Raw genomic sequence first — 26,891 nt, 5'->3', positions numbered from 1 at the left:
CAGTGACACCAGGGTTACCTCCTTCCTTCTGATATATATGTTGTACTACCTGTATATGACCACACGGGGGCGCAGGGACACCAGGGTTACCTCCTCCTTCTGATTATATATGTTGTACTACCTGTATATGACCACACGGGGGCGCAGTGACACCAGGGTTACCTCCTCCTTCTGATTATATATGTTATACTACCTGTATATGACCACACGGGGGCGCAGTGACACCAGGGTTACCTCTTCCTTCTGATTATATATGTTGTACTACCTGTATATGACCACATGGGGGCGCAGGGACACCAGGGTTACCTCCTTCCTTCTGATTATATATGTTGTACTACCTGTATATGACCACACGGGGGCGCAGTGACACCAGGGTTACCTCTTCCTTCTGATATATATGTTGCACTACCTGTATATGACCACACGGGGGCGCAGTGACACCAGGGTTACCTCCTCCTTCTGATTATATATGTTGTACTACCTGTATAAGGGCACACGGGGGCGCAGTGACACCAGGGTTACCTCCCTCCTTCTGATTATATATGTTGTACTACCTGTATATGACCACACGGGGGCGCAGGGACACCAGGGTTACCTCCTCCTTCTGATTATATATGTTGTACTACCTGTATATGACCACACGGGGGCGCAGTGACACCAGGGTTACCTCCTTCCTTCTGATTATATATGTTGTACTACCTGTATATGACCACACGGGGGCGCAGTGACACCAGGGTTACCTCCTCCTTCTGATTATATATGTTGTACTACCTGTATATGACCACACGGGGGCGCAGTGACACCAGGGTTACCTCCTTCCTTCTGATTATATATGTTGTACTACCTGTATATGACCACACGGGGGCGCAGTGACACCAGGGTTACCTCCTTCCTTCTGATTATATATGTTGTACTACCTGTATATGACCACACGGGGGCGCAGTGACACCAGGGTTACCTCCTTCCTTCTGATATATATGTTGTACTACCTGTATATGGCCACACGGGGGCGCAGTGACACCAGGGTTACCTCCTCCTTCTGATTATATATGTTGTACTACCTGTATATGACCACACGGGGGCGCAGTGACACCAGGGTTACCTCCTTCCTTCTGATTATATATGTTGTACTACCTGTATATGACCACACGGGGGCGCAGTGACACCAGGGTTACCTCCTCCTTCTGATATATATGTTGTACTACCTGTATATGACCACACGGGGGCGCAGTGACACCAGGGTTACCTCCCTCCTTCTGATTATATATGTTGTACTACCTGTATATGACCACACGGGGGCGCAGTGACACCAGGGTTACCTCCTCCTTCTGATTATATATGTTGTACTACCTGTATATGACCACACGGGGGCGCAGTGACACCAGGGTTACCTCCTTCCTTCTGATTATATATGTTGTACTACCTGTATATGGCCACACGGGGGCGCAGTGACACCAGGGTTACCTCCTTCCTTCTGATTATATATGTTGTACTACCTGTATATGACCACACGGGGGCGCAGTGACACCAGGGTTACCTCCTCCTTCTGATTATATATGTTGTACTACCTGTATATGACCACACGGGGGCGCAGTGACACCAGGGTTACCTCCTTCCTTCTGATTATATATGTTGTACTACCTGTATATGACCACACGGGGGTGCAGTGACACCAGGGTTACCTCCTCCTTCTGATTATATATGTTGTACTACCTGTATATGACCACACGGGGGCGCAGGGACACCAGGGTTATATGCTGGTACACTAGTAGTCATGGCCACACGGGGGCGCACAGAAGCTATTTCCTTGCACGGTATACATTTCACCGCATGGTGGCGCTGTTGTGACTTCCTCGGACCTGGCAGCTTGCACTGTACTGATAACACCACAAGGCGGCGCTATGCATTACATTTCGCTTTATTACAAGGCGCGGGCATGTGTGGGCATCCGACACGAAGCAAAATGGCTGCTGAGCGGGTGTCCAGTCCTGAGCTAAGATGGCTGACGTACTCGCAGACTTTCCTGTTTGCCCGCTTCTGACATGGCCGCCGGAGCTCCGCCTCCCTGACGTCATCCTGTATAAAAGCGGCGGCGCTGAGGCGGGGGCGCGCAGAAGGTTCGGGACTCGGTACTGACATCTGCGATCACCGGAACATCACACAGCGGAGCCATGAGGGAGATCGTGCACCTGCAGGCGGGACAGTGCGGCAACCAGATCGGGGCCAAGGTGAGGGGCCACCGGGCCCGGGAGCTGCCAGTCACCCGGAGGGCGGGGCGCGGCTCCTGTCACTATAAGCAGGAAATCCCTGTGTACTATACGTGTCATGTACAGGGGGTACAGCACAGGATCGGGGGGTACAGCACAGGATCGGGGGTACCGCCCTATAATGACCCGGTGTGTGCGGGGCTGGGCACAAGAGCTGACAATCACATCTGATGGCTCCGGGGGAGGGGATGTGTGCCGCTGGGCTGAGGAGCTTGCACTCTGCTGTTATGGCTGGTGTCCTGCATTCCTATACAGTGGGGGAGGTGCAGGGTGTGGTGCTGGTGCTGTAGGACCTGCCATTGTCCCTGTATGTTGGTGCTGTCTGTGGTGCAGGTGTCATGGCTGCCGGGGCTGCGCTGTATACAATGATCTCATGTCCTGGACGTGTTCCCGGTGATGTCTGTACCTGACACGTGTCCCCCCCCCCTCCTCCCCCCAGTGTCAGGTGACGGACGTGGCGACCTGTGCCCCGGGCGGTGATGGTGCCGCCTTGTACTGGTGCATTGTGTGTGTGTGTGTGTGTGTGTATATATATATATTATACCTGCCGGGGATGTCTGACAGGCTGGGGGTGACAGTGCACAGGATTGTGTGACTGCCGGGGCCCCATCTTCTCTACCCCCGGGTGACAGGCTGGGGGCACTGGATTGTGTGACTGACGGGGCCCCCCAGCTGTGGCAGCCATCTTCTCTACCCCCGGGTGACAGGCTGGGGGCACAGGATTGTGTGACTGCCGGGGGAGGGGAGCAGCCGGGGGCAGCTCTCAGGAGACGTGACGCTGTTACGTTGCTTGGGGGAGGGGCGGGAGCCGTCTTTGGGGGTGCCGGGATTAGATTTCGGGTCAGTGTGAGGTGCATTGCTGGGGTCTCCTTTGTTTCATGTCTTTCTGATGTGTGGGGGGGGGCTGTAACTGTGACCCTATACATGTTCAGTTCTGCTTGGGGGGGGGGGGTGCAGGATTTGGGAGACTCTTCAAAATTACAACCAGCCCTTAACCAGTCAGAAGCTCCGCCTCCTTGTTGGGTTTTTGGGGTGTGGACATGTAGCTGGACCAGCAATGAGCCCTATAGGGGTGTTCATGGTGTCCCTGTCCTGGAGGGGTGTGTGATGTGTCATGTCCTCTTCCTCCGCAGTTCTGGGAAGTCATCAGTGACGAGCACGGCATCGATCCTACAGGAACCTACCATGGGGACAGCGACCTGCAGCTGGAGAGAATCAACGTCTACTACAACGAGGCCTCAGGTACGACACGTAGACCCCCCCCCCCCCCCTCCCCGGTGCATGGAGCACCCGCTCACCTCCCATGTGTCATCTATCTGCAGGAGGGAAGTACGTCCCCAGGGCCGTCCTGGTAGACCTGGAGCCCGGCACCATGGACTCTGTGCGCTCCGGACCATTCGGACAGATCTTCAGGCCAGACAACTTTGTGTTTGGTAAGTTGGTTGTGAGGATAAGGATGAGCTGCCATGACGCGGTGTCGTATGTGTCATGGACATGAAGGTGTAAAATGTTAATTTGGTAATCTAGCCTTGCTCTGACCCCGATTTGGCCTCCCGCTAAGGGTCGTACCCTGTGTATTAGGGGAGGCTTGAGCTCACAGACCCCTCGTGGTGGCAGAGCGGCCTCCATACCTGACCTGTAAACCCCAGCGGGCTCCTCACCTGCCCCTCCCTGGGCTCAGCCTCCCTGTGGGGGTCGTATTCTGTATTAGGGGAGGCTTGAGCTCACGGACCCCCATGGTGGCAGAGCGGCCGCCATACCTGACGTGTAAACCCCAGCGGGCTCCTCCCTGGGCTGTAGCTCACGTGCATGGCTCATGACACCTCATAAATTCGGATAAGTAGAGGGTTAGTGCCCTGAATTACAGGCGGCTGTGTACACAGGTGTGCCGGCGTCTCTCACTTCCTGTGCCCCTCCCTGACTAAACAATGAGGACATCATCGCCTGAGCTCTTTGTGGCCGCAGATACAATACTAATACATTTAGTTGTTTTGTGCACCCGGTGTTGTGATACTGACCTTGGCTTTCTTCTTGCAGGTCAGAGCGGGGCAGGAAACAACTGGGCCAAGGGTCACTACACGGAGGGGGCCGAGCTAGTGGACTCCGTCATGGATGTGGTGAGGAAGGAGTCTGAGAGCTGCGACTGTCTTCAAGGTTTCCAGCTCACCCACTCCCTGGGTGGTGGAACCGGCTCTGGAATGGGAACGCTCCTCATCAGCAAGATCAGGGAAGAGTATCCCGACCGTATCATGAATACCTTCAGCGTTGTGCCCTCCCCCAAAGTGTCCGACACCGTGGTAGAACCGTACAACGCCACGCTCTCCGTGCACCAGCTGGTAGAGAACACAGACGAGACCTACTGCATAGACAATGAGGCTTTGTATGACATCTGCTTCCGCACACTCAAGTTGACCACTCCTACATACGGTGATCTTAACCACTTGGTCAGCGCAACCATGAGTGGCGTCACAACCTGCTTGCGCTTCCCAGGACAGCTCAATGCTGATCTCCGTAAACTGGCAGTGAACATGGTCCCCTTCCCACGTCTCCACTTCTTCATGCCAGGCTTTGCTCCATTGACAAGCCGTGGCAGCCAGCAGTACCGTTCCCTGACTGTGCCCGAGCTCACCCAGCAGATGTTCGACTCCAAAAACATGATGGCCGCCTGCGACCCAAGACACGGGCGTTACCTGACGGTGGCAGCTGTGTTCAGAGGCCGCATGTCCATGAAGGAAGTGGACGAGCAGATGTTGAATGTCCAGAACAAGAATAGCAGCTACTTCGTGGAATGGATCCCCAACAATGTCAAGACCGCAGTGTGCGACATCCCACCCCGAGGTCTGAAGATGGCCGCCACCTTCATCGGCAACAGCACCGCCATCCAAGAGCTGTTCAAACGCATCTCCGAGCAGTTCACGGCCATGTTCAGGCGCAAGGCTTTCCTCCACTGGTACACAGGAGAAGGCATGGACGAGATGGAGTTCACCGAAGCCGAGAGCAACATGAACGACCTGGTGTCCGAATACCAGCAGTACCAGGACGCCACCGCCGAAGAGGGAGAGTTCGAAGAGGAGGCAGAGGAAGAGGTTGCTTAAGTTCACACACTTCACCTAACCCACAAAACGGCTAACCCTCTTCCCATCATGTCCTCCCGAGTCCCATCACCAGATAGGACAGCGCCCCCAATAACCTGAGCCCCAGCAGAGCCTCTGAACAGGTGACCCCTGACCTCTGGAGGTGCATCGCTCTGCAGTACACTGGTATCTACAGATTATGGAGAAGACTTTTCTTCCTTGGTGTCCACTTTACTTTTGTGTTGTAGCTGCGCGGGCCCTGGTGCCGGTCCATTGTAATGACTTGATGTTGTGACTCTAGCATGTGACGTTCCCAGATGTGTCTGCATGAGCTGGAGAGAGGACGATTGCTCCGAATCTCGGAGGATTGGGGAGTAGTTCTTGTTGTCCTAGAACAGTCTCGGCTGCCACGTGTCCATCTTGTAGCCGTGCCCCGATCATCCCCCAGTGAGTGGGAAGCTGTAGTCTCAGGGTTGGTGGGAAATATTCCTTTTAACCCTACGACTACTTGCACCCCTGTTCTGAGGCTCCGCTGTCCATTTTTTTACTGCCCCCTGTTGGTCAGCCAGCACTATTCTATTACCATACTAACACTACTGCCTCCGCTGTGGTGCACGAGTCTCTCCACAGCCCCCTTTATTTGGTCTATGCCTCTTAACCCCTTATGCTCCGCTATGGTGAGCCGTTTGATGACATAATAGGCACCTCTTGGTGAGGAGGGGTCTCTTGACCCCCCCAGTGGCACTTACCTTTTAATCTATGAAGGATCCATTCCTTGCACTCGTATGGGTCGCAGATCTTGTGTCCAGATTCCTCCTCCATCCTGCCCCTGTGTCTTCTGCTGCATTTCTTCTTGTCTGTAAGTGAGTACATACATGTGATTGTGTATCTGTCACCCGTATCATTGGACCTGTCGCACAGGATGACGGCACTTACCCCGGCCATGCTATCATGTCTGCACACTACTGAATAAACGCCTGTGCGAGAACTACACTTGTGTGTCTGGATTAATGGGGGGGGGGTCCTGATGTCTCCCAGGAGCGCTGCTCCGTGCATGTACAGTGTAATGTAGCGCAAGTCTCACACTACAATGGGTGGCGATCCCCGCGCTCCCTCGTACAGGTGTGCACACGCCCTGGTGCTGGGTGACTTCATCCAGGAAGTGTGTGATGTGTCATACAGTATATAGGAGCCTGTATACATCACACAGTATATAGGAGCCTGTGTGCGTCATGCGGTATATAGGGGCCGGCGTGCGTCACGCGGTGTATAGGAGGCTGTGTGCGTCGCGCGGTGTATAGGGGCCGGCGTGCGTCGCGCGGTGTATAGGGGCCGGCGTGCGTCGCGCGGTGTATAGGGGCCGGCGTGCGTCGCGCGGTGTATAGGGGCCGGCGTGCGTCGCGCGGTGTATAGGGGCCGGCGTGCGTCGCGCGGTGTATAGGGGCCGGCGTGCGTCGCGCGGTGTATAGGGGCCGGCGTGCGTCGCGCGGTGTATAGGGGCCGGCGTGCGTCGCGCGGTGTATAGGGGCCGGCGTGCGTCGCGCGGTGTATAGGGGCCGGCGTGCGTCGCGCGGTGTATAGGGGCCGGCGTGCGTCGCGCGGTGTATAGGGGCCGGCGTGCGTCGCGCGGTGTATAGGGGCCGGCGTGCGTCGCGCGGTGTATAGGGGCCGGCGTGCGTCGCGCGGTGTATAGGGGCCGGCGTGCGTCGCGCGGTGTATAGGGGCCGGCGTGCGTCGCGCGGTGTATAGGGGCCGGCGTGCGTCGCGCGGTGTATAGGGGCCGGCGTGCGTCGCGCGGTGTATAGGGGCCGGCGTGCGTCGCGCGGTGTATAGGGGCCGGCGTGCGTCGCGCGGTGTATAGGGGCCGGCGTGCGTCGCGCGGTGTATAGGGGCCGGCGTGCGTCGCGCGGTGTATAGGGGCCGGCGTGCGTCGCGCGGTGTATAGGGGCCGGCGTGCGTCGCGCGGTGTATAGGGGCCGGCGTGCGTCGCGCGGTGTATAGGGGCCGGCGTGCGTCGCGCGGTGTATAGGGGCCGGCGTGCGTCGCGCGGTGTATAGGGGCCGGCGTGCGTCGCGCGGTGTATAGGGGCCGGCGTGCGTCGCGCGGTGTATAGGGGCCGGCGTGCGTCGCGCGGTGTATAGGGGCCGGCGTGCGTCGCGCGGTGTATAGGGGCCGGCGTGCGTCGCGCGGTGTATAGGGGCCGGCGTGCGTCGCGCGGTGTATAGGGGCCGGCGTGCGTCGCGCGGTGTATAGGGGCCGGCGTGCGTCGCGCGGTGTATAGGGGCCGGCGTGCGTCGCGCGGTGTATAGGGGCCGGCGTGCGTCGCGCGGTGTATAGGGGCCGGCGTGCGTCGCGCGGTGTATAGGGGCCGGCGTGCGTCGCGCGGTGTATAGGAGGCTGTGTGCGTCGCGCGGTGTATAGGAGGCTGTGTGCGTCGCGCGGTGTATAGGAGGCTGTGTGCGTCGCGCGGTGTATAGGAGGCTGTGTGCGTCGCGCGGTGTATAGGAGGCTGTGTGCGTCGCGCGGTGTATAGGAGGCTGTGTGCGTCGCGCGGTGTATAGGAGGCTGTGTGCGTCGCGCGGTGTATAGGAGGCTGTGTGCGTCACTCGGTTGTGTACACATGAGAGGTCTTATTCCAGGGATACATATTATTCAGACTATTGATATTCCCTTTCACAAAGCAGAACTCTTGTTATATGTAGGTTTGTGGTAGACGACCGCGCCCGTCATTACTGAGAGAGAACCAGGACGTCCATCGGGTTTCCTGCATGTCTGACTATCAGATATCGGTGGTGATGCGGTCCTACATATGGAGCTACAGGGAGGCTCCTGTCATGGCCGCCTCTGGGCTGTGACCTCCCTGCAGGTCAGAGGTCAGTGACTGCAGTGCAGGTGTCACCACTCATGTCTGCTTTCCTTCTGGATGATGCTTAACCCTTTATAGTCTAGCTGCAGGGCCGGCTCCTTATTTGCACTCTGAGCTTGAGGACGTTGTATGTGCACTGCTGCCGCCATCACATTTATGAGACTTCAGACACTTGGATGTCCTGGTAGAATATTTCCACATCAGACCTGATCCTAGCGCCTGGTACAATCCCTACAGCTTATTCTAGGTGATATAACGCCAGTCAGTGTCCAGCAGTACGGATGCTATCCTCATACAGCGCTGGGGTATGATGTGCCCTGCACATACCGGGGCTCCACTAGTGACGCAGAATATCCGGTACATCACAAAGTATAGCTAGAAAGATGGATTGAGTGGCCGCTCCTTATTACAGCGCTGCAGGGAGATGACGCCTCTTGGTGTATACGGCGGCCTATGAATCCATTATACGGGCAGGATAATTATACACATCACGCCCCACAAGTAGCTGACACTCTACTCCCTCCCCAAGCTGCTGCGACAGGAAATTCCAGGAGCAGAGAACATTCCCACAGGGACAGCTGCACCGTCACCACCAGGAATTGTGAGGCTGCCGCGCCCCCTACAGGACACGACTGAGAATGTCACCTCACAGGCACACCGGCCGAGGGGACTGCACTTTACCGTCATGTCCCCGACCTAAATAACAGAGGTCAGAAGACAGACCCCGAAATCTGATTACTACAACGTGTTATAAAACTACAATTACAGCAAAGGTGGAGGGAGCCCCCTGCTGGTCCTATGTGACATTACATGTAATGACGGTGGAGGGAGCCCTCTGCTGTTCCTATGTGACATTACATGTAATGACGGTGGAGGGAGCCCCCTGCTGGTCCTATGTGACATTACATGTAATGATGGTGGAGGGAGCCCCCTGCTGGTCCTATGTGACATTACATGTAATGACGGTGGAGGGAGCCCCCTGCTGTTACTATGTGACATTACATGTAATGACGGTGGAGGGAGCCCCCTGCTGCTCCTATGTGACATTACATGTAATGACGGTGGAGGGAGCCCCCTGCTGGTCCTATGTGACATTACATGTAATGACGGTGGAGGGAGCCCCCTGCTGGTCCTATGTGACATTACATGTAATGACGGTGGAGGGAGCCCCCTGCTGGTCCTATGTGACATTACATGTAATGACGGTGGAGGGAGCCCCCTGCTGGTCCTATGTGACATTACATGTAATGACGGTGGAGGGAGCCCCCTGCTGGTCCTATGTGACATTACATGTAATGACGGTGGAGGGAGCCCCCTGCTGGTCCTATGTGACATTACATGTAATGACGGTGGAGGGAGCCCCCTGCTGGTCCTATGTGACATTACATGTAATGACGGCGGAGGGAGCCCCCTGCTGTTACTATGTGACATTACATGTAATGACGGTGGAGGGAGCCCCCTGCTGGTCCTATGTGACATTACATGTAATGACGGTGGAGGGAGCCCCCTGCTGTTCCTATGTGACATTACATGTAATGACGGTGGAGGGAGCCCCCTGCTGGTCCTATGTGACATTACATGTAATGACGGTGGAGGGAGCCCCCTGCTGGTCCTATGTGACATTACATGTAATGACGGTGGAGGGAGCCCCCTGCTGGTCCTATGTGACATTACATGTAATGACGGTGGAGGGAGCCCCCTGCTGGTCCTATGTGATATTACATGTAATGACGGTGGAGGGAGCCCCCTGCTGGTCCTATGTGACATTACATGTAATGACGGTGGAGGGAGCCCCCTGCTGTTACTATGTGACATTACATGTAATGACGGTGGAGGGAGCCCCCTGCTGGTCCTATGTGACATTACATGTAATGACGGTGGAGGGAGCCCCCTGCTGCTCCTATGTGACATTACATGTAATGACGGTGGAGGGAGCCCCCTGCTGGTCCTATGTGACATTACATGTAATGACGGTGGAGGGAGCCCCCTGCTGGTCCTATGTGACATTACATGTAATGACGGTGGAGGGAGCCCCCTGCTGGTCCTATGTGACATTACATGTAATGACGGTGGAGGGAGCCCCCTGCTGTTACTATGTGACATTACATGTAATGACGGTGGAGGGAGCCCCCTGCTGGTCCTATGTGACATTACATGTAATGACGGTGGAGGGAGCCCCCTGCTGGTCCTATGTGACATTACATGTAATGACGGTGGAGGGAGCCCCCTGCTGGTCCTATGTGACATTACATGTAATGACGGTGGAGGGAGCCCCCTGCTGGTCCTATGTGACATTACATGTAATGACGGTGGAGGGAGCCCCCTGCTGTTCCTATGTGATATTACATGTAATGACGGTGGAGGGAGCCCCCTGCTGCTCCTATGTGACATTACATGTAATGATGGTGGAGGGAGCCCCCTGCTGTTCCTATGTGACATTACATGTAATGACGGTGGAGGGAGCCCCCTGCTGGTCCTATGTGACATTACATGTAATGATGGTGGAGGGAGCCCCCTGCTGCTCCTATGTGACATTACATGTAATGACGGTGGAGGGAGCCCCCTGCTGGTCCTATGTGACATTACATGTAATGACGGTGGAGGGAGCCCCCTGCTGTTCCTATGTGATATTACATGTAATGACGGCGGAGGGAGCCCCCTGCTGGTCCTATGTGACATTACATGTAATGACGGTGGAGGGAGCCCCCTGCTGCTCCTATGTGACATTACATGTAATGACGGTGGAGGGAGCCCCCTGCTGGTCCTATGTGACATTACATGTAATGACGGTGGAGGGAGCCCCCTGCTGGTCCTATGTGATATTACATGTAATGACGGTGGAGGGAGCCCCCTGCTGGTCCTATGTGACATTACATGTAATGACGGTGGAGGGAGCCCCCTGCTGTTACTATGTGACATTACATGTAATGACGGTGGAGGGAGCCCCCTGCTGGTCCTATGTGACATTACATGTAATGACGGTGGAGGGAGCCCCCTGCTGTTACTATGTGACATTACATGTAATGACGGTGGAGGGAGCCCCCTGCTGTTACTATGTGACATTACATGTAATGACGGTGGAGGGAGCCCCCTGCTGTTACTATGTGACATTACATGTAATGATGGTGGAGGGAGCCCCCTGCTGGTCCTATGTGACATTACATGTAATGACGGTGGAGGGAGCCCCCTGCTGGTCCTATGTGACATTACATGTAATGACGGTGGAGGGAGCCCCCTGCTGGTCCTATGTGACATTACATGTAATGACGGTGGAGGGAGCCCCCTGCTGGTCCTATGTGACATTACATGTAATGACGGTGGAGGGAGCCCCCTGCTGGTCCTATGTGACATTACATGTAATGACGGTGGAGGGAGCCCCCTGCTGGTCCTATGTGACATTACATGTAATGACGGTGGAGGGAGCCCCCTGCTGGTCCTATGTGACATTACATGTAATGACGGTGGAGGGAGCCCCCTGCTGGTCCTATGTGACATTACATGTAATGACGGTGGAGGGAGCCCCCTGCTGGTCCTATGTGACATTACATGTAATGACGGTGGAGGGAGCCCCCTGCTGTTCCTATGTGACATTACATGTAATGACGGTGGAGGGAGCCCCCTGCTGTTACTATGTGACATTACATGTAATGACGGCGGAGGGAGCCCCCTGCTGGTCCTATGTGACATTACATGTAATGACGGCGGAGGGAGCCCCCTGCTGGTCCTATGTGACATTACATGTAATGACGGTGGAGGGAGCCCCCTGCTGGTCTTATGTGACATTACATGTAATGACGGTGGAGGGAGCCCCCTGCTGTTCCTATGTGACATTACATGTAATGACGGTGGAGGGAGCCCCCTGCTGGTCCTATGTGACATTACATGTAATGACGGTGGAGGGAGCCGCCTGCTGTTACTATGTGACATTACATGTAATGACGGTGGAGGGAGCCCCCTGCTGGTCCTATGTGACATTACATGTAATGACGGCGGAGGGAGCCCCCTGCTGTTACTATGTGACATTACATGTAATGACGGTGGAGCGAGCCCCCTGCTTTTACTATGTGACATTACATGTAATGACGGTGGAGGGAGCCCCCTGCTGGTCCTATGTGACATTACATGTAATGACGGTGGAGGGAGCCCCTTGCTGTTCCTATGTGACATTACATGTAATGACGGCGGTGGGAGCCCCCTGCTGGTCCTATGTGACATTACATGTAATGACGGCGGAGGGAGCCCCCTGCTGGTCCTATGTGACATTACATGTAATGACGGTGGAGGGAGCCCTCTGCTGGTCCTATGTGACATTACATGTAATGACGGTGGAGGGAGCCCCCTGCTGTTACTATGTGACATTACATGTAATGGCGGTGGAGGGAGCCCCCTGCTGGTCCTATGTGACATTACATGTAATGACGGTGGAGGGAGCCCCCTGCTGGTCCTATGTGACATTACATGTAATGACGGTGGAGGGAGCCCCCTGCTGGTCCTATGTGACATTACATGTAATGACGGTGGAGGGAGCCCCCTGCTGGTCCTATGTGACATTACATGTAATGACGGTGGAGGGAGCCCCCTGCTGGTCCTATGTGACATTACATGTAATGACGGTGGAGGGAGCCCCCTGCTGGTCCTATGTGACATTACATGTAATGACGGTGGAGGGAGCCCCCTGCTGGTCCTATGTGACATTACATGTAATGACGGTGGAGGGAGCCCCCTGCTGGTCCTATGTGACATTACATGTAATGACGGTGGAGGGAGCCCCCTGCTGGTCCTATGTGACATTACATGTAATGACGGTGGAGGGAGCCCCCTGCTGGTCCTATGTGACATTACATGTAATGACGGTGGAGGGAGCCCCCTGCTGGTCCTATGTGACATTACATGTAATGACGGTGGAGGGAGCCCCCTGCTGGTCCTATGTGACATTACATGTAATGACGGTGGAGGGAGCCCCCTGCTGGTCCTATGTGACATTACATGTAATGACGGTGGAGGGAGCCCCCTGCTGGTCCTATGTGACATTACATGTAATGACGGTGGAGGGAGCCCCCTGCTGGTCCTATGTGACATTACATGTAATGACGGTGGAGGGAGCCCCCTGCTGTTCCTATGTGACATTACATGTAATGACGGTGGAGGGAGCCCCCTGCTGGTCCTATGTGACATTACATGTAATGACGGTGGAGGGAGCCCCCTGCTGGTCCTATGTGACATTACATGTAATGACGGTGGAGGGAGCCCCCTGCTGTTCCTATGTGACATTACATGTAATGACGGCGGAGGGAGCCCCCTGCTGTTACTATGTGACATTACATGTAATGATGGTGGAGGGAGCCCTCTGCTGGTCCTATGTGACATTACATGTAATGACGGTGGAGGGAGCCCCCTGCTGTTCCTATGTGACATTACATGTAATGACGGCGGAGGGAGCCCCCTGCTGTTACTATGTGACATTACATGTAATGATGGTGGAGGGAGCCCTCTGCTGTTCCTATGTGATATTACATGTAATGACGGTGGAGGGAGCCCCCTGCTGGTCCTATGTGACATTACATGTAATGACGGCGGAGGGAGCCCCCTGCTGGTCCTATGTGACATTACATGTAATGACGGCGGAGGGAGCCCCCTGCTGTTACTATGTGACATTACATGTAATGATGGTGGAGGGAGCCCTCTGCTGGTCCTATGTGACATTACATGTAATGACGGTGGAGGGAGCCCCCTGCTGGTCCTATGTGACATTACATGTAATGACGGTGGAGGGAGCCCCCTGCTGGTCCTATGTGACATTACATGTAATGACGGTGGAGGGAGCCCCCTGCTGTTACTATGTGACATTACATGTAATGACGGTGGAGGGAGCCCCCTGCTGGTCCTATGTGACATTACATGTAATGACGGCGGAGGGAGCCCCCTGCTGTTACTATGTGACATTACATGTAATGGCGGTGGAGGGAGCCCCCTGCTGGTCCTATGTGACATTACATGTAATGACGGTGGAGGGAGCCCCCTGCTGGTCCTATGTGACATTACATGTAATGACGGTGGAGGGAGCCCCCTGCTGGTCCTATGTGACATTACATGTAATGACGGTGGAGGGAGCCCCCTGCTGGTCCTATGTGACATTACATGTAATGACGGTGGAGGGAGCCCCCTGCTGTTACTATGTGACATTACATGTAATGACGGTGGAGGGAGCCCCCTGCTGTTCCTATGTGACATTACATGTAATGACGGCGGAGGGAGCCCCCTGCTGGTCCTATGTGACATTACATGTAATGATGGTGGAGGGAGCCCTCTGCTGGTCCTATGTGACATTACATGTAATGATGGTGGAGGGAGCCCCCTGCTGGTCCTATGTGACATTACATGTAATGACGGTGGAGGGAGCCCCCTGCTGGTCCTATGTGACATTACATGTAATGACGGTGGAGGGAGCCCCCTGCTGGTCCTATGTGACATTACATGTAATGACGGTGGAGGGAGCCCCCTGCTGGTCCTATGTGACATTACATGTAATGACGGTGGAGGGAGCCCCCTGCTGTTCCTATGTGACATTACATGTAATGACGGTGGAGGGAGCCCCCTGCTGGTCCTATGTGACATTACATGTAATGACGGTGGAGGGAGCCCCCTGCTGGTCCTATGTGACATTACATGTAATGACGGCGGAGGGAGCCCCCTGCTGGTCCTATGTGACATTACATGTAATGACGGTGGAGGGAGCCCCCTGCTGTTCCTATGTGACATTACATGTAATGACGGTGGAGGGAGCCCCCTGCTGTTCCTATGTGACATTACATGTAATGACGGTGGAGGGAGCCCCCTGCTGTTCCTATGTGACATTACATGTAATGACGGTGGAGGGAGCCCCCTGCTGGTCCTATGTGACATTACATGTAATGACGGTGGAGGGAGCCCCCTGCTGGTCCTATGTGACATTACATGTAATGACGGTGGAGGGAGCCCCCTGCTGGTCCTATGTGACATTACATGTAATGACGGCGGAGGGAGCCCCCTGCTGGTCCTATGTGACATTACATGTAATGACGGCGGAGGGAGCCCCCTGCTGGTCCTATGTGACATTACATGTAATGACGGCGGAGGGAGCCCCCTGCTGGTCCTATGTGACATTACATGTAATGACGGCGGAGGGAGCCCCCTGCTGTTCCTATGTGACATTACATGTAATGACGGTGGAGGGAGCCCCCTGCTGGTCCTATGTGACATTACATGTAATGACGGTGGAGGGAGCCCCCTGCTGTTCCTATGTGACATTACATGTAATGACGGTGGAGGGAGCCCCCTGCTGGTCCTATGTGACATTACATGTAATGACGGTGGAGGGAGCCCCCTGCTGTTACTATGTGACATTACATGTAATGACGGTGGAGGGAGCCCCCTGCTGGTCCTATGTGACATTACATGTAATGACGGTGGAGGGAGCCCCCTGCTGTTCCTATGTGACATTACATGTAATGACGGTGGAGGGAGCCCCCTGCTGTTCCTATGTGACATTACATGTAATGACGGTGGAGGGAGCCCCCTGCTGGTCCTATGTGACATTACATGTAATGACGGTGGAGGGAGCCCCCTGCTGTTACTATGTGACATTACATGTAATGACGGTGGAGGGAGCCCCCTGCTGGTCCTATGTGACATTACATGTAATGACGGTGGAGCGAGCCCCCTGCTTTTACTATGTGACATTACATGTAATGGCGGTGGAGGGAGCCTCCTGCTGGTCCTATGTGACATTACATGTAATGACGGTGGAGGGAGCCTCCTGCTGGTCCTATGTGACATTACATGTAATGACGGTGGAGGGAGCCCCCTGCTGGTCCTATGTGACATTACATGTAATGACGGTGGAGGGAGCCCCCTGCTGGTCCTATGTGACATTACATGTAATGACGGTGGAGGGAGCCCCCTGCTGGTCCTATGTGACATTACATGTAATGACGGTGGAGGGAGCCCCCTGCTGGTCCTATGTGACATTACATGTAATGACGGTGGAGGGAGCCCCCTGCTGGTCCTATGTGACATTACATGTAATGACGGTGGAGGGAGCCCCCTGCTGTTCCTATGTGACATTACATGTAATGACGGTGGAGGGAGCCCCCTGCTGTTCCTATGTGATATTACATGTAATGACGGCGGAGGGAGCCCCCTGCTGGTCCTATGTGACATTACATGTAATGACGGTGGAGGGAGCCCCCTGCTGTTCCTATGTGATATTACATGTAATGACGGCGGAGGGAGCCCCCTGCTGGTCCTATGTGACATTACATGTAATGACGGTGGAGGGAGCCCCCTGCTGGTCCTATGTGACATTACATGTAATGGCGGTGGAGGGAGCCCCCTGCTGGTCCTATGTGACATTACATGTAATGACGGTGGAGGGAGCCCTCTGCTGGTCCTATGTGACATTACATGTAATGACGGTGGAGGGAGCCCCCTGCTGGTCCTATGTGACATTACATGTAATGACGGTGGAGGGAGCCCCCTGCTGGTCCTATGTGACATTACATGTAATGACGGTGGAGGGAGCCCCCTGCTATTACTATGTGACATTACATGTAATGGCGGTGGAGGGACCCCCTGCTGGTCCTATGTGACATTACATGTAATGATGGTGGAGGGAGCCCTCTGCTGGTCCTATGTGACATTACATGTAATGACGGTGGAGGGAGCCCCCTGCTGGTCCTATGTGACATTACATGTAATGACGGTGGAGGGAGCCCCCTGCTGGTCCTATGTGACATTACATGTAATGGCGGTGGAGGGAGCCCCCTGCTGGTCCTATGTGACATTACATGTAATGATGGTGGAGGGAGCCCCCTGCTGTTACTATGTGACATTACATGTAATGGCGGTGGAGGGAGCCCCCTGCTGTTACTATGTGACATTACATGTAATGGCGGTGGAGGGAGCCCCCTGCTGTTACTATGTGACATTACATGTAATGACGGCGGAGGGAGCCCCCTGCTGGTCTTATGTGACATTACATGTAATGACGGTGGAGGGAGCCCCCTGCTGGTCCTATGTGACATTACATGTAATGACGGCGGAGGGAGCCCCCTGCTGGTCCTATGTGACATTACATGTAATGACGGTGGAGGGAGCCCTCTGCTGGTCCTATGTGACATTACATGTAATGACGGTGGAGGGAGCCCTCTGCTGGTCCTATGTGACATTACATGTAATGACGGTGGAGGGAGCCCCCTGCTGGTCCTATGTGACATTACATGTAATGACGGTGGAGGGAGCCCCCTGCTGGTCCTATGTGACATTACATGTAATGACGGTGGAGGGAGCCCCCTGCTGGTCCTATGTGACATTACATGTAATGACGGCGGAGGGAGCCCCCTGCTGGTCCTATGTGACATTACATGTAATGACGGTGGAGGGAGCCCCCTGCTGGTCCTATGTGACATTACATGTAATGACGGCGGAGGGAGCCCCCTGCTGGTCCTATGTGACATTACATGTAATGACGGTGGAGGGAGCCCTCTGCTGGTCCTATGTGACATTACATGTAATGACGGCGGAGGGAGCCCCCTGCTGGTCCTATGTGACATTACATGTAATGACGGTGGAGGGAGCCCCCTGCTGGTCCTATGTGACATTACATGTAATGACGGTGGAGGGAGCCCCCTGCTGTTACTATGTGACATTACATGTAATGACGGCGGTGGGAGCCCCCTGCTGTTACTATGTGACATTACATGTAATGGCGGTGGAGGGAGCCCCCTGCTGGTCTTATGTGACATTACATGTAATGACGGCGGAGGGAGCCCCCTGCTGTTACTATGTGACATTACATGTAATGACGGTGGAGGGAGCCGCCTGCTGTTCTTATGTGACATTACATGTAATGACGGCGGAGGGAGCCCCCTGCTGGTCCTATGTGACATTACATGTAATGACGGCGGAGGGAGCCCCCTGCTGGTCCTATGTGACATTACATGTAATGACGGCGGAGGGAGCCCCCTGCTGTTCTTATGTGACATTACATGTAATGACGGCGGAGGGAGCCCCCTGCTGTTCTTATGTGACATTACATGTAATGATGGTGGAGGGAGCCCCCTGCTGGTCCTATGTGACATTACATGTAATGACGGTGGAGGGAGCCCCCTGCTGGTCCTATGTGACATTACATGTAATGACGGTGGAGGGAGCCCCCTGCTGTTCTTATGTGACATTACATGTAATGACGGTGGAGGGAGCCCCCTGCTGTTCCTATGTGACATTACATGTAAACATGACAGCAGCTTCAGACCCCCGACCAAATAATATTTTGTCCTCTAATTGATACATGACACCCAGTTATTAATTTACATAAATCATCCCTTATAATTTATATACACAAACCCCTAATGATTTTTTATACAACGCTTCCCTGACTAATGTGTGTATATATATATGGCCTCAATATACAGACCCCCTCCCACAAATTAATAAAAATCTGGCTCCTATATACATATACCCCAGCGGTTTAATTGTATACAGTACCACATATACATCCCTTCTACCCCCCATGCACAGGTTCCCCAATGCCAGTTTATTATATCCCCCCCCCCCCCCCCAGTTTAGTTACTATCAGGACAATGTATATAGATCCCCCTTTAACCTGAGGCTTTAACCTGGATACACAATGAAATATGGCTGGGCATTAACAATACAGGTTGTGTATGATGAAATACACAGTAATGAGGAATATTTACTGCCAAATAAAAATCGTACAGTCCATTTATTGTCTTCTCTGACAATGGGGTGTGGCCACTGCATAAGAGATATGACCTGTGCAACTTGGGGGCAATCCGATGGTTAAGACTGGAGGGTCTGACTAGTTAATGGCCTTGTGGCCGGTGTCATGGTGGCTTGGTCCATATTAGGCTGTGTCCACTACTATGTGGGCCAGCAGGGTAGAATCGGGTAAGGAGGGGGAGGCCGTAGGATGGTAGATAATCCTCCTGGGACACTCCTGGGGTGGATAGGTGGTCAATCCCTGGAAGGTGGCAGAAGGGAGACCCTGGTGTTTTGGGCAGGCCAAGGATCCACACTGGGGACACTCATGTAACCTGGTAAAAACTTACTGTCCAAACAGCAGCAGAGGGCAGGCTGACGATGGCTTCTCCTGTGACGAGCAGGTCTGGGTGCTGGATCCTGGGACAGGCAGTAATCATTACCTGCATACCTCCCAACTATTGGGTTAGAGAAAGAGAAACCACGTCCCTTGTCAAGACCCTTGTCCCAACCCCAAACATAATATAATATCGCCCTTAATAGACCTCACATAGTACCAAACCTCCCTAAGGACCCATATAATACCCCTAATGCAACTCAGAAACATATAATACCCCTCTTTAATTTTATCCTCCCTTTACTTTTGTGGCCTCCTGTCCTCCGTCCCTCTCATTTAGTGGTCCCCTCCTGTCATATAGTGGCTACTGTCCTCCAACCCTTTCATACAGTGAGAGGAGGAGGCCATAGAGAGGCCACCTGTACTGCATCCCTCTCATATTGTAACCTCCTGTTCTCCCCCTTCCTGGATATTAAACCAAAAAATAACATTGCTACTCACCTGTAGAGACATGTGGATGCAGCAGGAGTGGATCCCACCTCCTGTTCTCGACTCTAATGTGTTGAGGCAGGACGATGTGGGACTCCAGGACTGACCCGCTGAATTCAGGTTGGGAGCCATGTTCTTGTAGGAATATTTTAGTCCAACAGCCCTGGACCTATGTTGTATTTCTCCAAAAATTGATTGCTTTGAGTCAGGCGAAGATAAGCAGATGCCTTCAGACTCCTTGGTATTGATGAATCATAGCCAGACTCAAAACTCGCAAATTTTATTGATTAAAAATAGACCTAAAAGCATATGCGGAACAGCACATTTCATGTCCATCCCAACACTTTGTTGGCGTCTAGAGTCTAAATTTGCATTACAAACATGTGCAACACCCCTGCCGATGCAAGGCAGAGGGGTTGTTGCGAATACGCCCCACCATGTAGCTTGCAGCCTGTGTAGGGTCTGATCAACCCCACGGCAGGTCACTACATAACACAGGGGAACACACTGCAGCGGTAGAGTCTGCCTGGTAAGGCAGGAGTTAATTCTTTATGTGATGTAATCTGTGTTGACCAATCACATGTGTTATATATTGTATCTGTGAGTTGGGATGCGATTGGAGGAGGAACCACCACCTGACCAGTGGGAGTAATAAAACTCCTGGTCAGGAAAGTTCTAGGGTGCAGTCCAGTCAGGAAAGTTCTAGGGGCAGAATAGCATAGTGAATCTAGTTAGCCAGAGTTCACTGCCTGAGCAGCTCTGAAGGGATAGTTAGTGAGAGAAAGGGGTATCATCCTACCTTCAAGGGTGATATCTGAAGCAACCCAGGACAAGCTGAAGCATCCTACTAGGACACAGCTGCCTCCCAGCCTGCCCTTGCATCCAGGCTGAAGATCCATTCCTGTGGTTCCCTCTCCAACTGCAGCCCCAGCATTTTACCTTTTGTAAAGCCACATTACCTACTGTTCCTGTCGGTTCCAATAAAGAACTGTAAGTTACTTTTGTTCAACGTCTGCCCCAAAGGGTTGCCCCAGGGAGAACTACTCTACCAGCCTCTTCCTCATCATTTCTTGCCAACACCACCCTGCTGGAGACCTACCAGGCTTTAGGACAGCCCTCCGGTCCCTATACCAAGCACCGTGACACTAGCGTGCCTAGGCCGCAGTCGCCAGCCACTCAGGTATTCCAGACCCCGACTGCCTATAGGCCCCAAGAAAAGGCTAGGCCCCGGTGGGGGATGTTGCAAGTGGCGTCACGAACAGGATTTATACTTCTGTGACTTATTCTGGCACTATAGACTGTCCATTATTACAAAGACTGTGCTGCGTAACCCTGCTGCCATTCGTGTTTAGGCCCAAGTGATTGTGTGCATTTCTACATTGAACTGTGTTACTGCTGCCAGGTGCTGTCGAGCATCGCTCCAGCACTCAGGAGGTTAAACCCTGCAAAGAACTTTGTAAGCTCTGCTACATCCGGCGCTGCCGCGCCTGAAGCATTTACCTCAGAGGCTGTGGCGCAGCAAGTATTTCCAGCCCGCCAAAAAAAATCTTCACTGGCGGGGAATCCAGAGGTCCACCCCCTGCGGGAGTGGCGCAAAGTATCGTGGAGGAGCTGGAGCGTGTGCGGCCGGCAACTAAGAGGGTTAATCGGCCATCTTGGATTTCGGCTCAGGCCGTGCCTGAAGCCTGCCAGCAGCGTGCGCCTCATCCGGAGTTCCAGTGCATGTGTCCTGCGACTGGAGGAGAGCACCGCTGAGCATCACCAAGCCCATACACCGATGCCAGCAAGCAAGGCCTAGGGGCTGTATTATCCCAGCTCCAGAATGGGGCTGAAAGGGTCATAGCCTACGCCAGCCGTTCCCTCCGAGAACCGGAGCAAAACGACCACAGTTCCTTCAAGTTGGAGTTTCTGGTGTTAGTCTGGGCTGTGACCGAAAAGTTCAAGGACTACCTGGCTGCGTCCTTTTTCACTGTCTTCACAGACAATAATCCCTTGGCGCATCTGAACACAGCTTATCTTGGAGCCCTGGAACAACGGTGGGCCTCCAGACTTGCCAACTTAAATTTTACCATCAAGTACCGGGCTGGTAAGACCAATGACAACGCCGATGCGTTGTCCCGACTCCCTGACCAGTGGGAAGGACCCTCCACTGCTGCTCAGTGGGAAGATGTGGAGATGCCAGCCTTCTATGCCCGGTTTGTGCGCCAAGATGCCCAGAGAGTTTACTCCTTACCCTCAGAAGCAGCGCCAGCTACTCCTCAAGAAGAGTCAGAGCCCCCTGCGGAAAAGGACCTCTGGATGAGTCTTCAGGCTGATAGCCGCGCCATAGGAGAAGTGATGGACTATCTCTCTAGTGGGCGAGTGCCTGAAAGAATCCGCCGGAGAAGAGCTGATGGGGAATTGTCTCAATTGTGGCACCAGAGAAAGACTCTGAACATGCATCAGGGCCTGTTAAAGAGAAGGACTCTATCACTTATGACCTGTGATTCCCCGGAGGGACGCCAAGATAGTACTGGATATGTATCATGACCGGTCCGGACACTTTGGCGCTCAGAAGACCAAAGCCACCCTCCGAAGGCGCTTCTACTGGGTCAACATGAAGCCCGACATCGAAGCCTGGTGTCGGGAATGCCCAGCCTGCGCCATCGCTCAAGGGGAGCGACACAATCAAAGGGCCCCCCTACATGATGGAGCTCGCGATGGTTGCGGCGTCATGACATGAGTGAGTGACGCAGCTGCCAGGACCTCCCCCCTCAACCCGGATGCCTTCCCGCACGCTAGGTTCAGCATCCCAGCGGCAGCTCTCAATGGGTGTGATAGCCCAGTGACTATTTCCCCGACCGGGGAACGAGAACGGGAAGTCGCACTGTGACACCCGCGGTTCCGACCAGGGATCGTGAGCGGGAAGCCGTGCCAGGACACCTACGACTCCACCAGGAACATCAACCGAGGAGCAGGAGAGAGCCTCTGCCTCGAGACCCCGGACAAGGCTGAAGATTACATCGCTGTCCCAGCTGACTGTGGGACACGGGCTGGTGATACGAGCACCCGGCTCGTTCTCTGGAAGGAGAGTGACCTGGATGCGTAGCCAGCCTTACTTGCAGCCCCCCAGGAGGTGGATCGTAAGGAGCGTAACCTGATGCAGCAGATGAAACCCTACGCCCACCAATGAGGAAAACTGAGGTATCCCCGACTCGCCCCCCTAGCCCTAATGGACCCTGGTAAGATTATCTCTTTCACTTCTTTGTGAGCGGATGTTGTTGACTAAGAGAAATCTACACAGACCACAGGGGTGACGACTAACCCCCGTTCTTTTCTGGGAGGGGACTCTCTTTTGATTTGCGACCCTAACATGGGGAATTACGTTACTGCATAACCAACTAACTCCTCTGTATAAGGACTAACTCTCCTGCATGAATCTTCTCTGGATGCCCCTCTTCTAACTATTTATTAACGAAGCTGTCCCTGCTGACTGATAAACTAAAATCCTACAATCCTGCTCTAACAAAGGTGGAGTAGACAGCGGACATTGACCTGTTAACATCTAGGACTTTAAAAATCCAAAAAAGCACCACTAATTCACTAACGTCTTCGCTGTAGGCTGCCCCCCTACATCTAAAGTTACCTGCTCCCCCTTTTGGACCCATTGTGTTTCCTTCCTTTTTTTTTTTTTTTTTCTCTTGCTAGTGGTGTACTTATACAGGAGTGTAAACGGAGCATTAACACAACAATATCTAACACAAGCCAAAATACCTTACACGATTAGTACTCGTGTCTCTGAGCTACTTGGGTCTAACACCAAAATTGTTTGTCTGTGACGCTCTTAACTTTTGAATTGTATATTGTGGAGCTCGTCTTTTGTTTTTCTTCTGTGTATTTATATTAACATCTGTTCATACTTGCGGCGCTCCCTATATAAGGCAGATTGCTTGCTGTGATCAAATATCCCCAGCATAACATCTTTGGTAATTCTCCTGCACAAGGGTGGTGTACTTAGAATCCAAGCTAAAATTGTCTCTGTACATGTGTTTAAGTACTCTTTCTACATTGATCGTAACCGAAACATAGTGAGAGATATGGGCCCCAAAAATGTGCAGAGGAAATCCGGAGGGGGAATTGATAAGCTATGGAAGGCCTCTCCGGCTAAAACCAGGCAAACCCCCAAGGATATAGGGGATGAAAATGAGAGTGGAGCCAGACAGATTCCATCACAGATGGAGGAACTCCCCCCTGAATTAAGAGAAACTCTAGCTGAGATCTTGTCAACAGTAAAGGACACTAAAGCATCGGTAGATGAATATAAGACAGCTATTGATAAAATAAACACACAGATTAGCTCCCTACAGCTAGAAGTTATAAGAGTGAGAGAGGAGGTTAATAAAGTTCAGGAAAAAAGTTCGTTCATGTCCTTGATAACGACAAGTTATTTGCTGGACCAATACATTGTCTACATGATGTATATGTTCTGCTACCTATTGTGCAGGTTCTACAAGAACTTATTGTGAATACAATGTACACTTTTCATGACTATAACGACCCTGTTGTACTATCTGTTATTTTTGTGAAACTTTAAACTATTCAATAAAATGTAAGTTGGAAAAAAAAATAAAGTTCAGGAAAAAACAAAAGAATTCGAAAAAAGCTGTAATAAGATGGAGATGAGCCTGAAAGAAATGAAACTGGAAATTGACCGTAATAGGAAGGAAAATGGTAGACTGCAGGATAAGCTGACCGATATGGAAGACAGGGCAAGAAGGGCAAACATAAGAATTGTGGGCCTCCCTGAGAACGAAACTGAAAGGGATATGTCGGAACAGATAGAGAAATGGCTTGCCGACACATTTGGTACAGATGGATTCTCAAATATGTTTGGGGTTGAGAGAGCACACAGAGTCCCGTTTAAAAAAAAAACCCCAGGCGCTACCCCCCGGACGGTGCTAGTTAAACTGATCAGTTCACGGGATAGGGACTTTATATTGAGACAAAGTAGGGACAAAGCAGTCACCTTATTAAAACAAGCGAGAATCTCAATATACCCAGACTTCTCGAGGGCTACTCAAATGAAACGCGCTAGCTTTAAAGAAGTCAAAAAAAGGCTAATGGAAGCCAATGTCCAGTATTCTCTGATGTTCCCGACCAAATTACGTATTATTTACAATGACAAGTCCTGGTTCTTTGAATCCCCTAAAGATGTGGCAAGCTGGCTGGACCAGCAGGGACTGTAACATCATTTGTTTGACCTGTTGCGGGGGCTCTTGGGTGGAGTGAGGGGAGGATGGGCAAGCGTGGGTTTGTGGAGGCCTGCGGATGAAGAGGCAGAAGTGGGCCAAATGGGGGGTGGAGAGTCCGTTGGTAGGGGGGGGGGATTCCTTAAGTCTTCCTTTTTTTTTTTTTTTCTTCCTTGTTTTTTTTTCTTCTTCTTTTCTCTCTCCTTCTCCTCCTATGTCTTCCACTCCTCTATATACTATCCTTTAGATGGCAAGTGAGGTACGCATACTAACATGGAACATTAGAGGCTCCAGTAATAGACTTAAACGCCTCCAGACGTTCGATGCTATTAGTAGACACTTGCCCGCAATTGTCTGTCTCATCGAGACACATCTCACTCCAGAAAACACCCATCGTTTCAAAAAAAGAAGGATAGGAAACGAATTTCATGCTTATGGTAACATGTTTTCCAAAGGGGTATCAGTTCTTGTCCACAGAGATATAGATCTCACTGTTAATAGAGCAATGCTGGATAAAGAGGGGAGATTCATTTTTTTACACGGTCGTTTGAATGGAACAAGCATTATATTAGCTTTCGTGTATCTCCCCCCTCCAGCATCACTCGAGGTCTTACGTACACTGTTGAATTTCACTGAAGAATTTGGTAACTGTCCCGTAATGATCATATGGTAATGGAGGAGGGTATAGATAGACTAAGACAGGGATAAGACTCAAGCTCTGGCAAAGAAAAAAGGGGTAGGTTAGCATATTTGTGCGATGACCTTGGTTGGACAGATGTCTGGCGGAAATTATATGGAAATCGCAGAGCATATTCGTGCATGAGTAAAACCTACCAATCCCTTTCTCGAATTGACTTGTGCCTGGCCAACACCCCATTCCTTGAGTTAATAAGGAAAATGAAATATGAGAGCATAACGATCTCGCATCATGCCCCACAACTGGTGATATTAAAATCGCCAACGAGAAATATGAGAAGATTTAAATTAAACCCCTATTGGATCAAAATTTTGCACCCTAAAGCAGAGATTGAAAAGGAAATTGATTGGTACTGGGACATTAACGCACCCTCCGCGAGCCTGAGTGCTGTATGGGACTCTTTGAAGATACATATCAAGGAATTCTACAAACATAATATCAAACTAGCTAAGGTACAGTTTACCCAGAAAGAGAATCAACTTCACAGGGATCATACTGCTGCAGAGCGGGACTTCATGGACTGTCCATCAGAGCTAAATAAAAGTAGGGTTTTAGAAACCAAGGACAACTTGTACACTTTTATGACAGAAAAAGCCCAACATAAGTCGTTCTTTCGAGCGCAAAACCAATTTGTTGAGGGTGGCAAACCTGGAAAGTACCTGGCTAGTAGGATACAGAACTTTGCCGGGAAATCCGCCATTACAGCAATTAAGGGTAACGACGGCAGTATTATAAGGGACCCTGATAAGATCCTGGATAGGCTGAGATGCTTTTATTTAGAACTATATCAATCTGAACAGGAACCCAATAAAGCACTAGTGGAAGGATATCTTAAAGATGTCCAATTCCCCTCAGTATCAATACAACAAAGAGAAGAACTGGGGATCCCTATTACCCAACAGGAGCTAGAGAAAGCCCTAGAGTCATTTGAAAAGGACACCACGCCGGGTCCAGATGGACTACCATTTAGTTTTTATAAAAAATATAGTAAGTTGCTTCTCCCAAAATTAACTAGGGTTTTTGAAGAGCTCCTGCGAAGTAATGGAGTGTCAAACTCAATGGATGAGGCCGGTATAGTATTAATACCTAAAAAGGATAAGGATCCTCTGGATGCAGCCTCATACCGTCCGATTTCCCTACTTAACACGGACTTAAAAATTTTAGCAAAGCTTCTG

The 26,891-nt window shown here is 52.4% G+C and overlaps 1 protein-coding gene across 1 annotated transcript; it reads left to right on the top strand.

Moving 5' to 3' along the window:
- The first annotated feature begins 2,068 nt into the window (after positions 1–2,068).
- On the top strand, positions 2,069–6,329 carry TUBB4A (tubulin beta 4A class IVa). Its single transcript, XM_072149759.1, has 4 exons — positions 2,069–2,228; positions 3,401–3,509; positions 3,590–3,700; positions 4,305–6,329. Exons 1-4 carry the CDS (start codon positions 2,172–2,174, stop codon positions 5,360–5,362), a joined length of 1,335 nt encoding a protein of 444 aa, XP_072005860.1. The 5' UTR covers positions 2,069–2,171; the 3' UTR covers positions 5,363–6,329.
- The last annotated feature ends 20,562 nt before the right edge of the window (positions 6,330–26,891 follow it).

Source organism: Engystomops pustulosus, chromosome 4 (assembly GCF_040894005.1).
Source record: "Engystomops pustulosus chromosome 4, aEngPut4.maternal, whole genome shotgun sequence".
NCBI classification, from domain to species: domain Eukaryota; kingdom Metazoa; phylum Chordata; class Amphibia; order Anura; family Leptodactylidae; genus Engystomops; species Engystomops pustulosus.
This window is presented reverse-complemented; position numbering and strand designations above follow the sequence as displayed.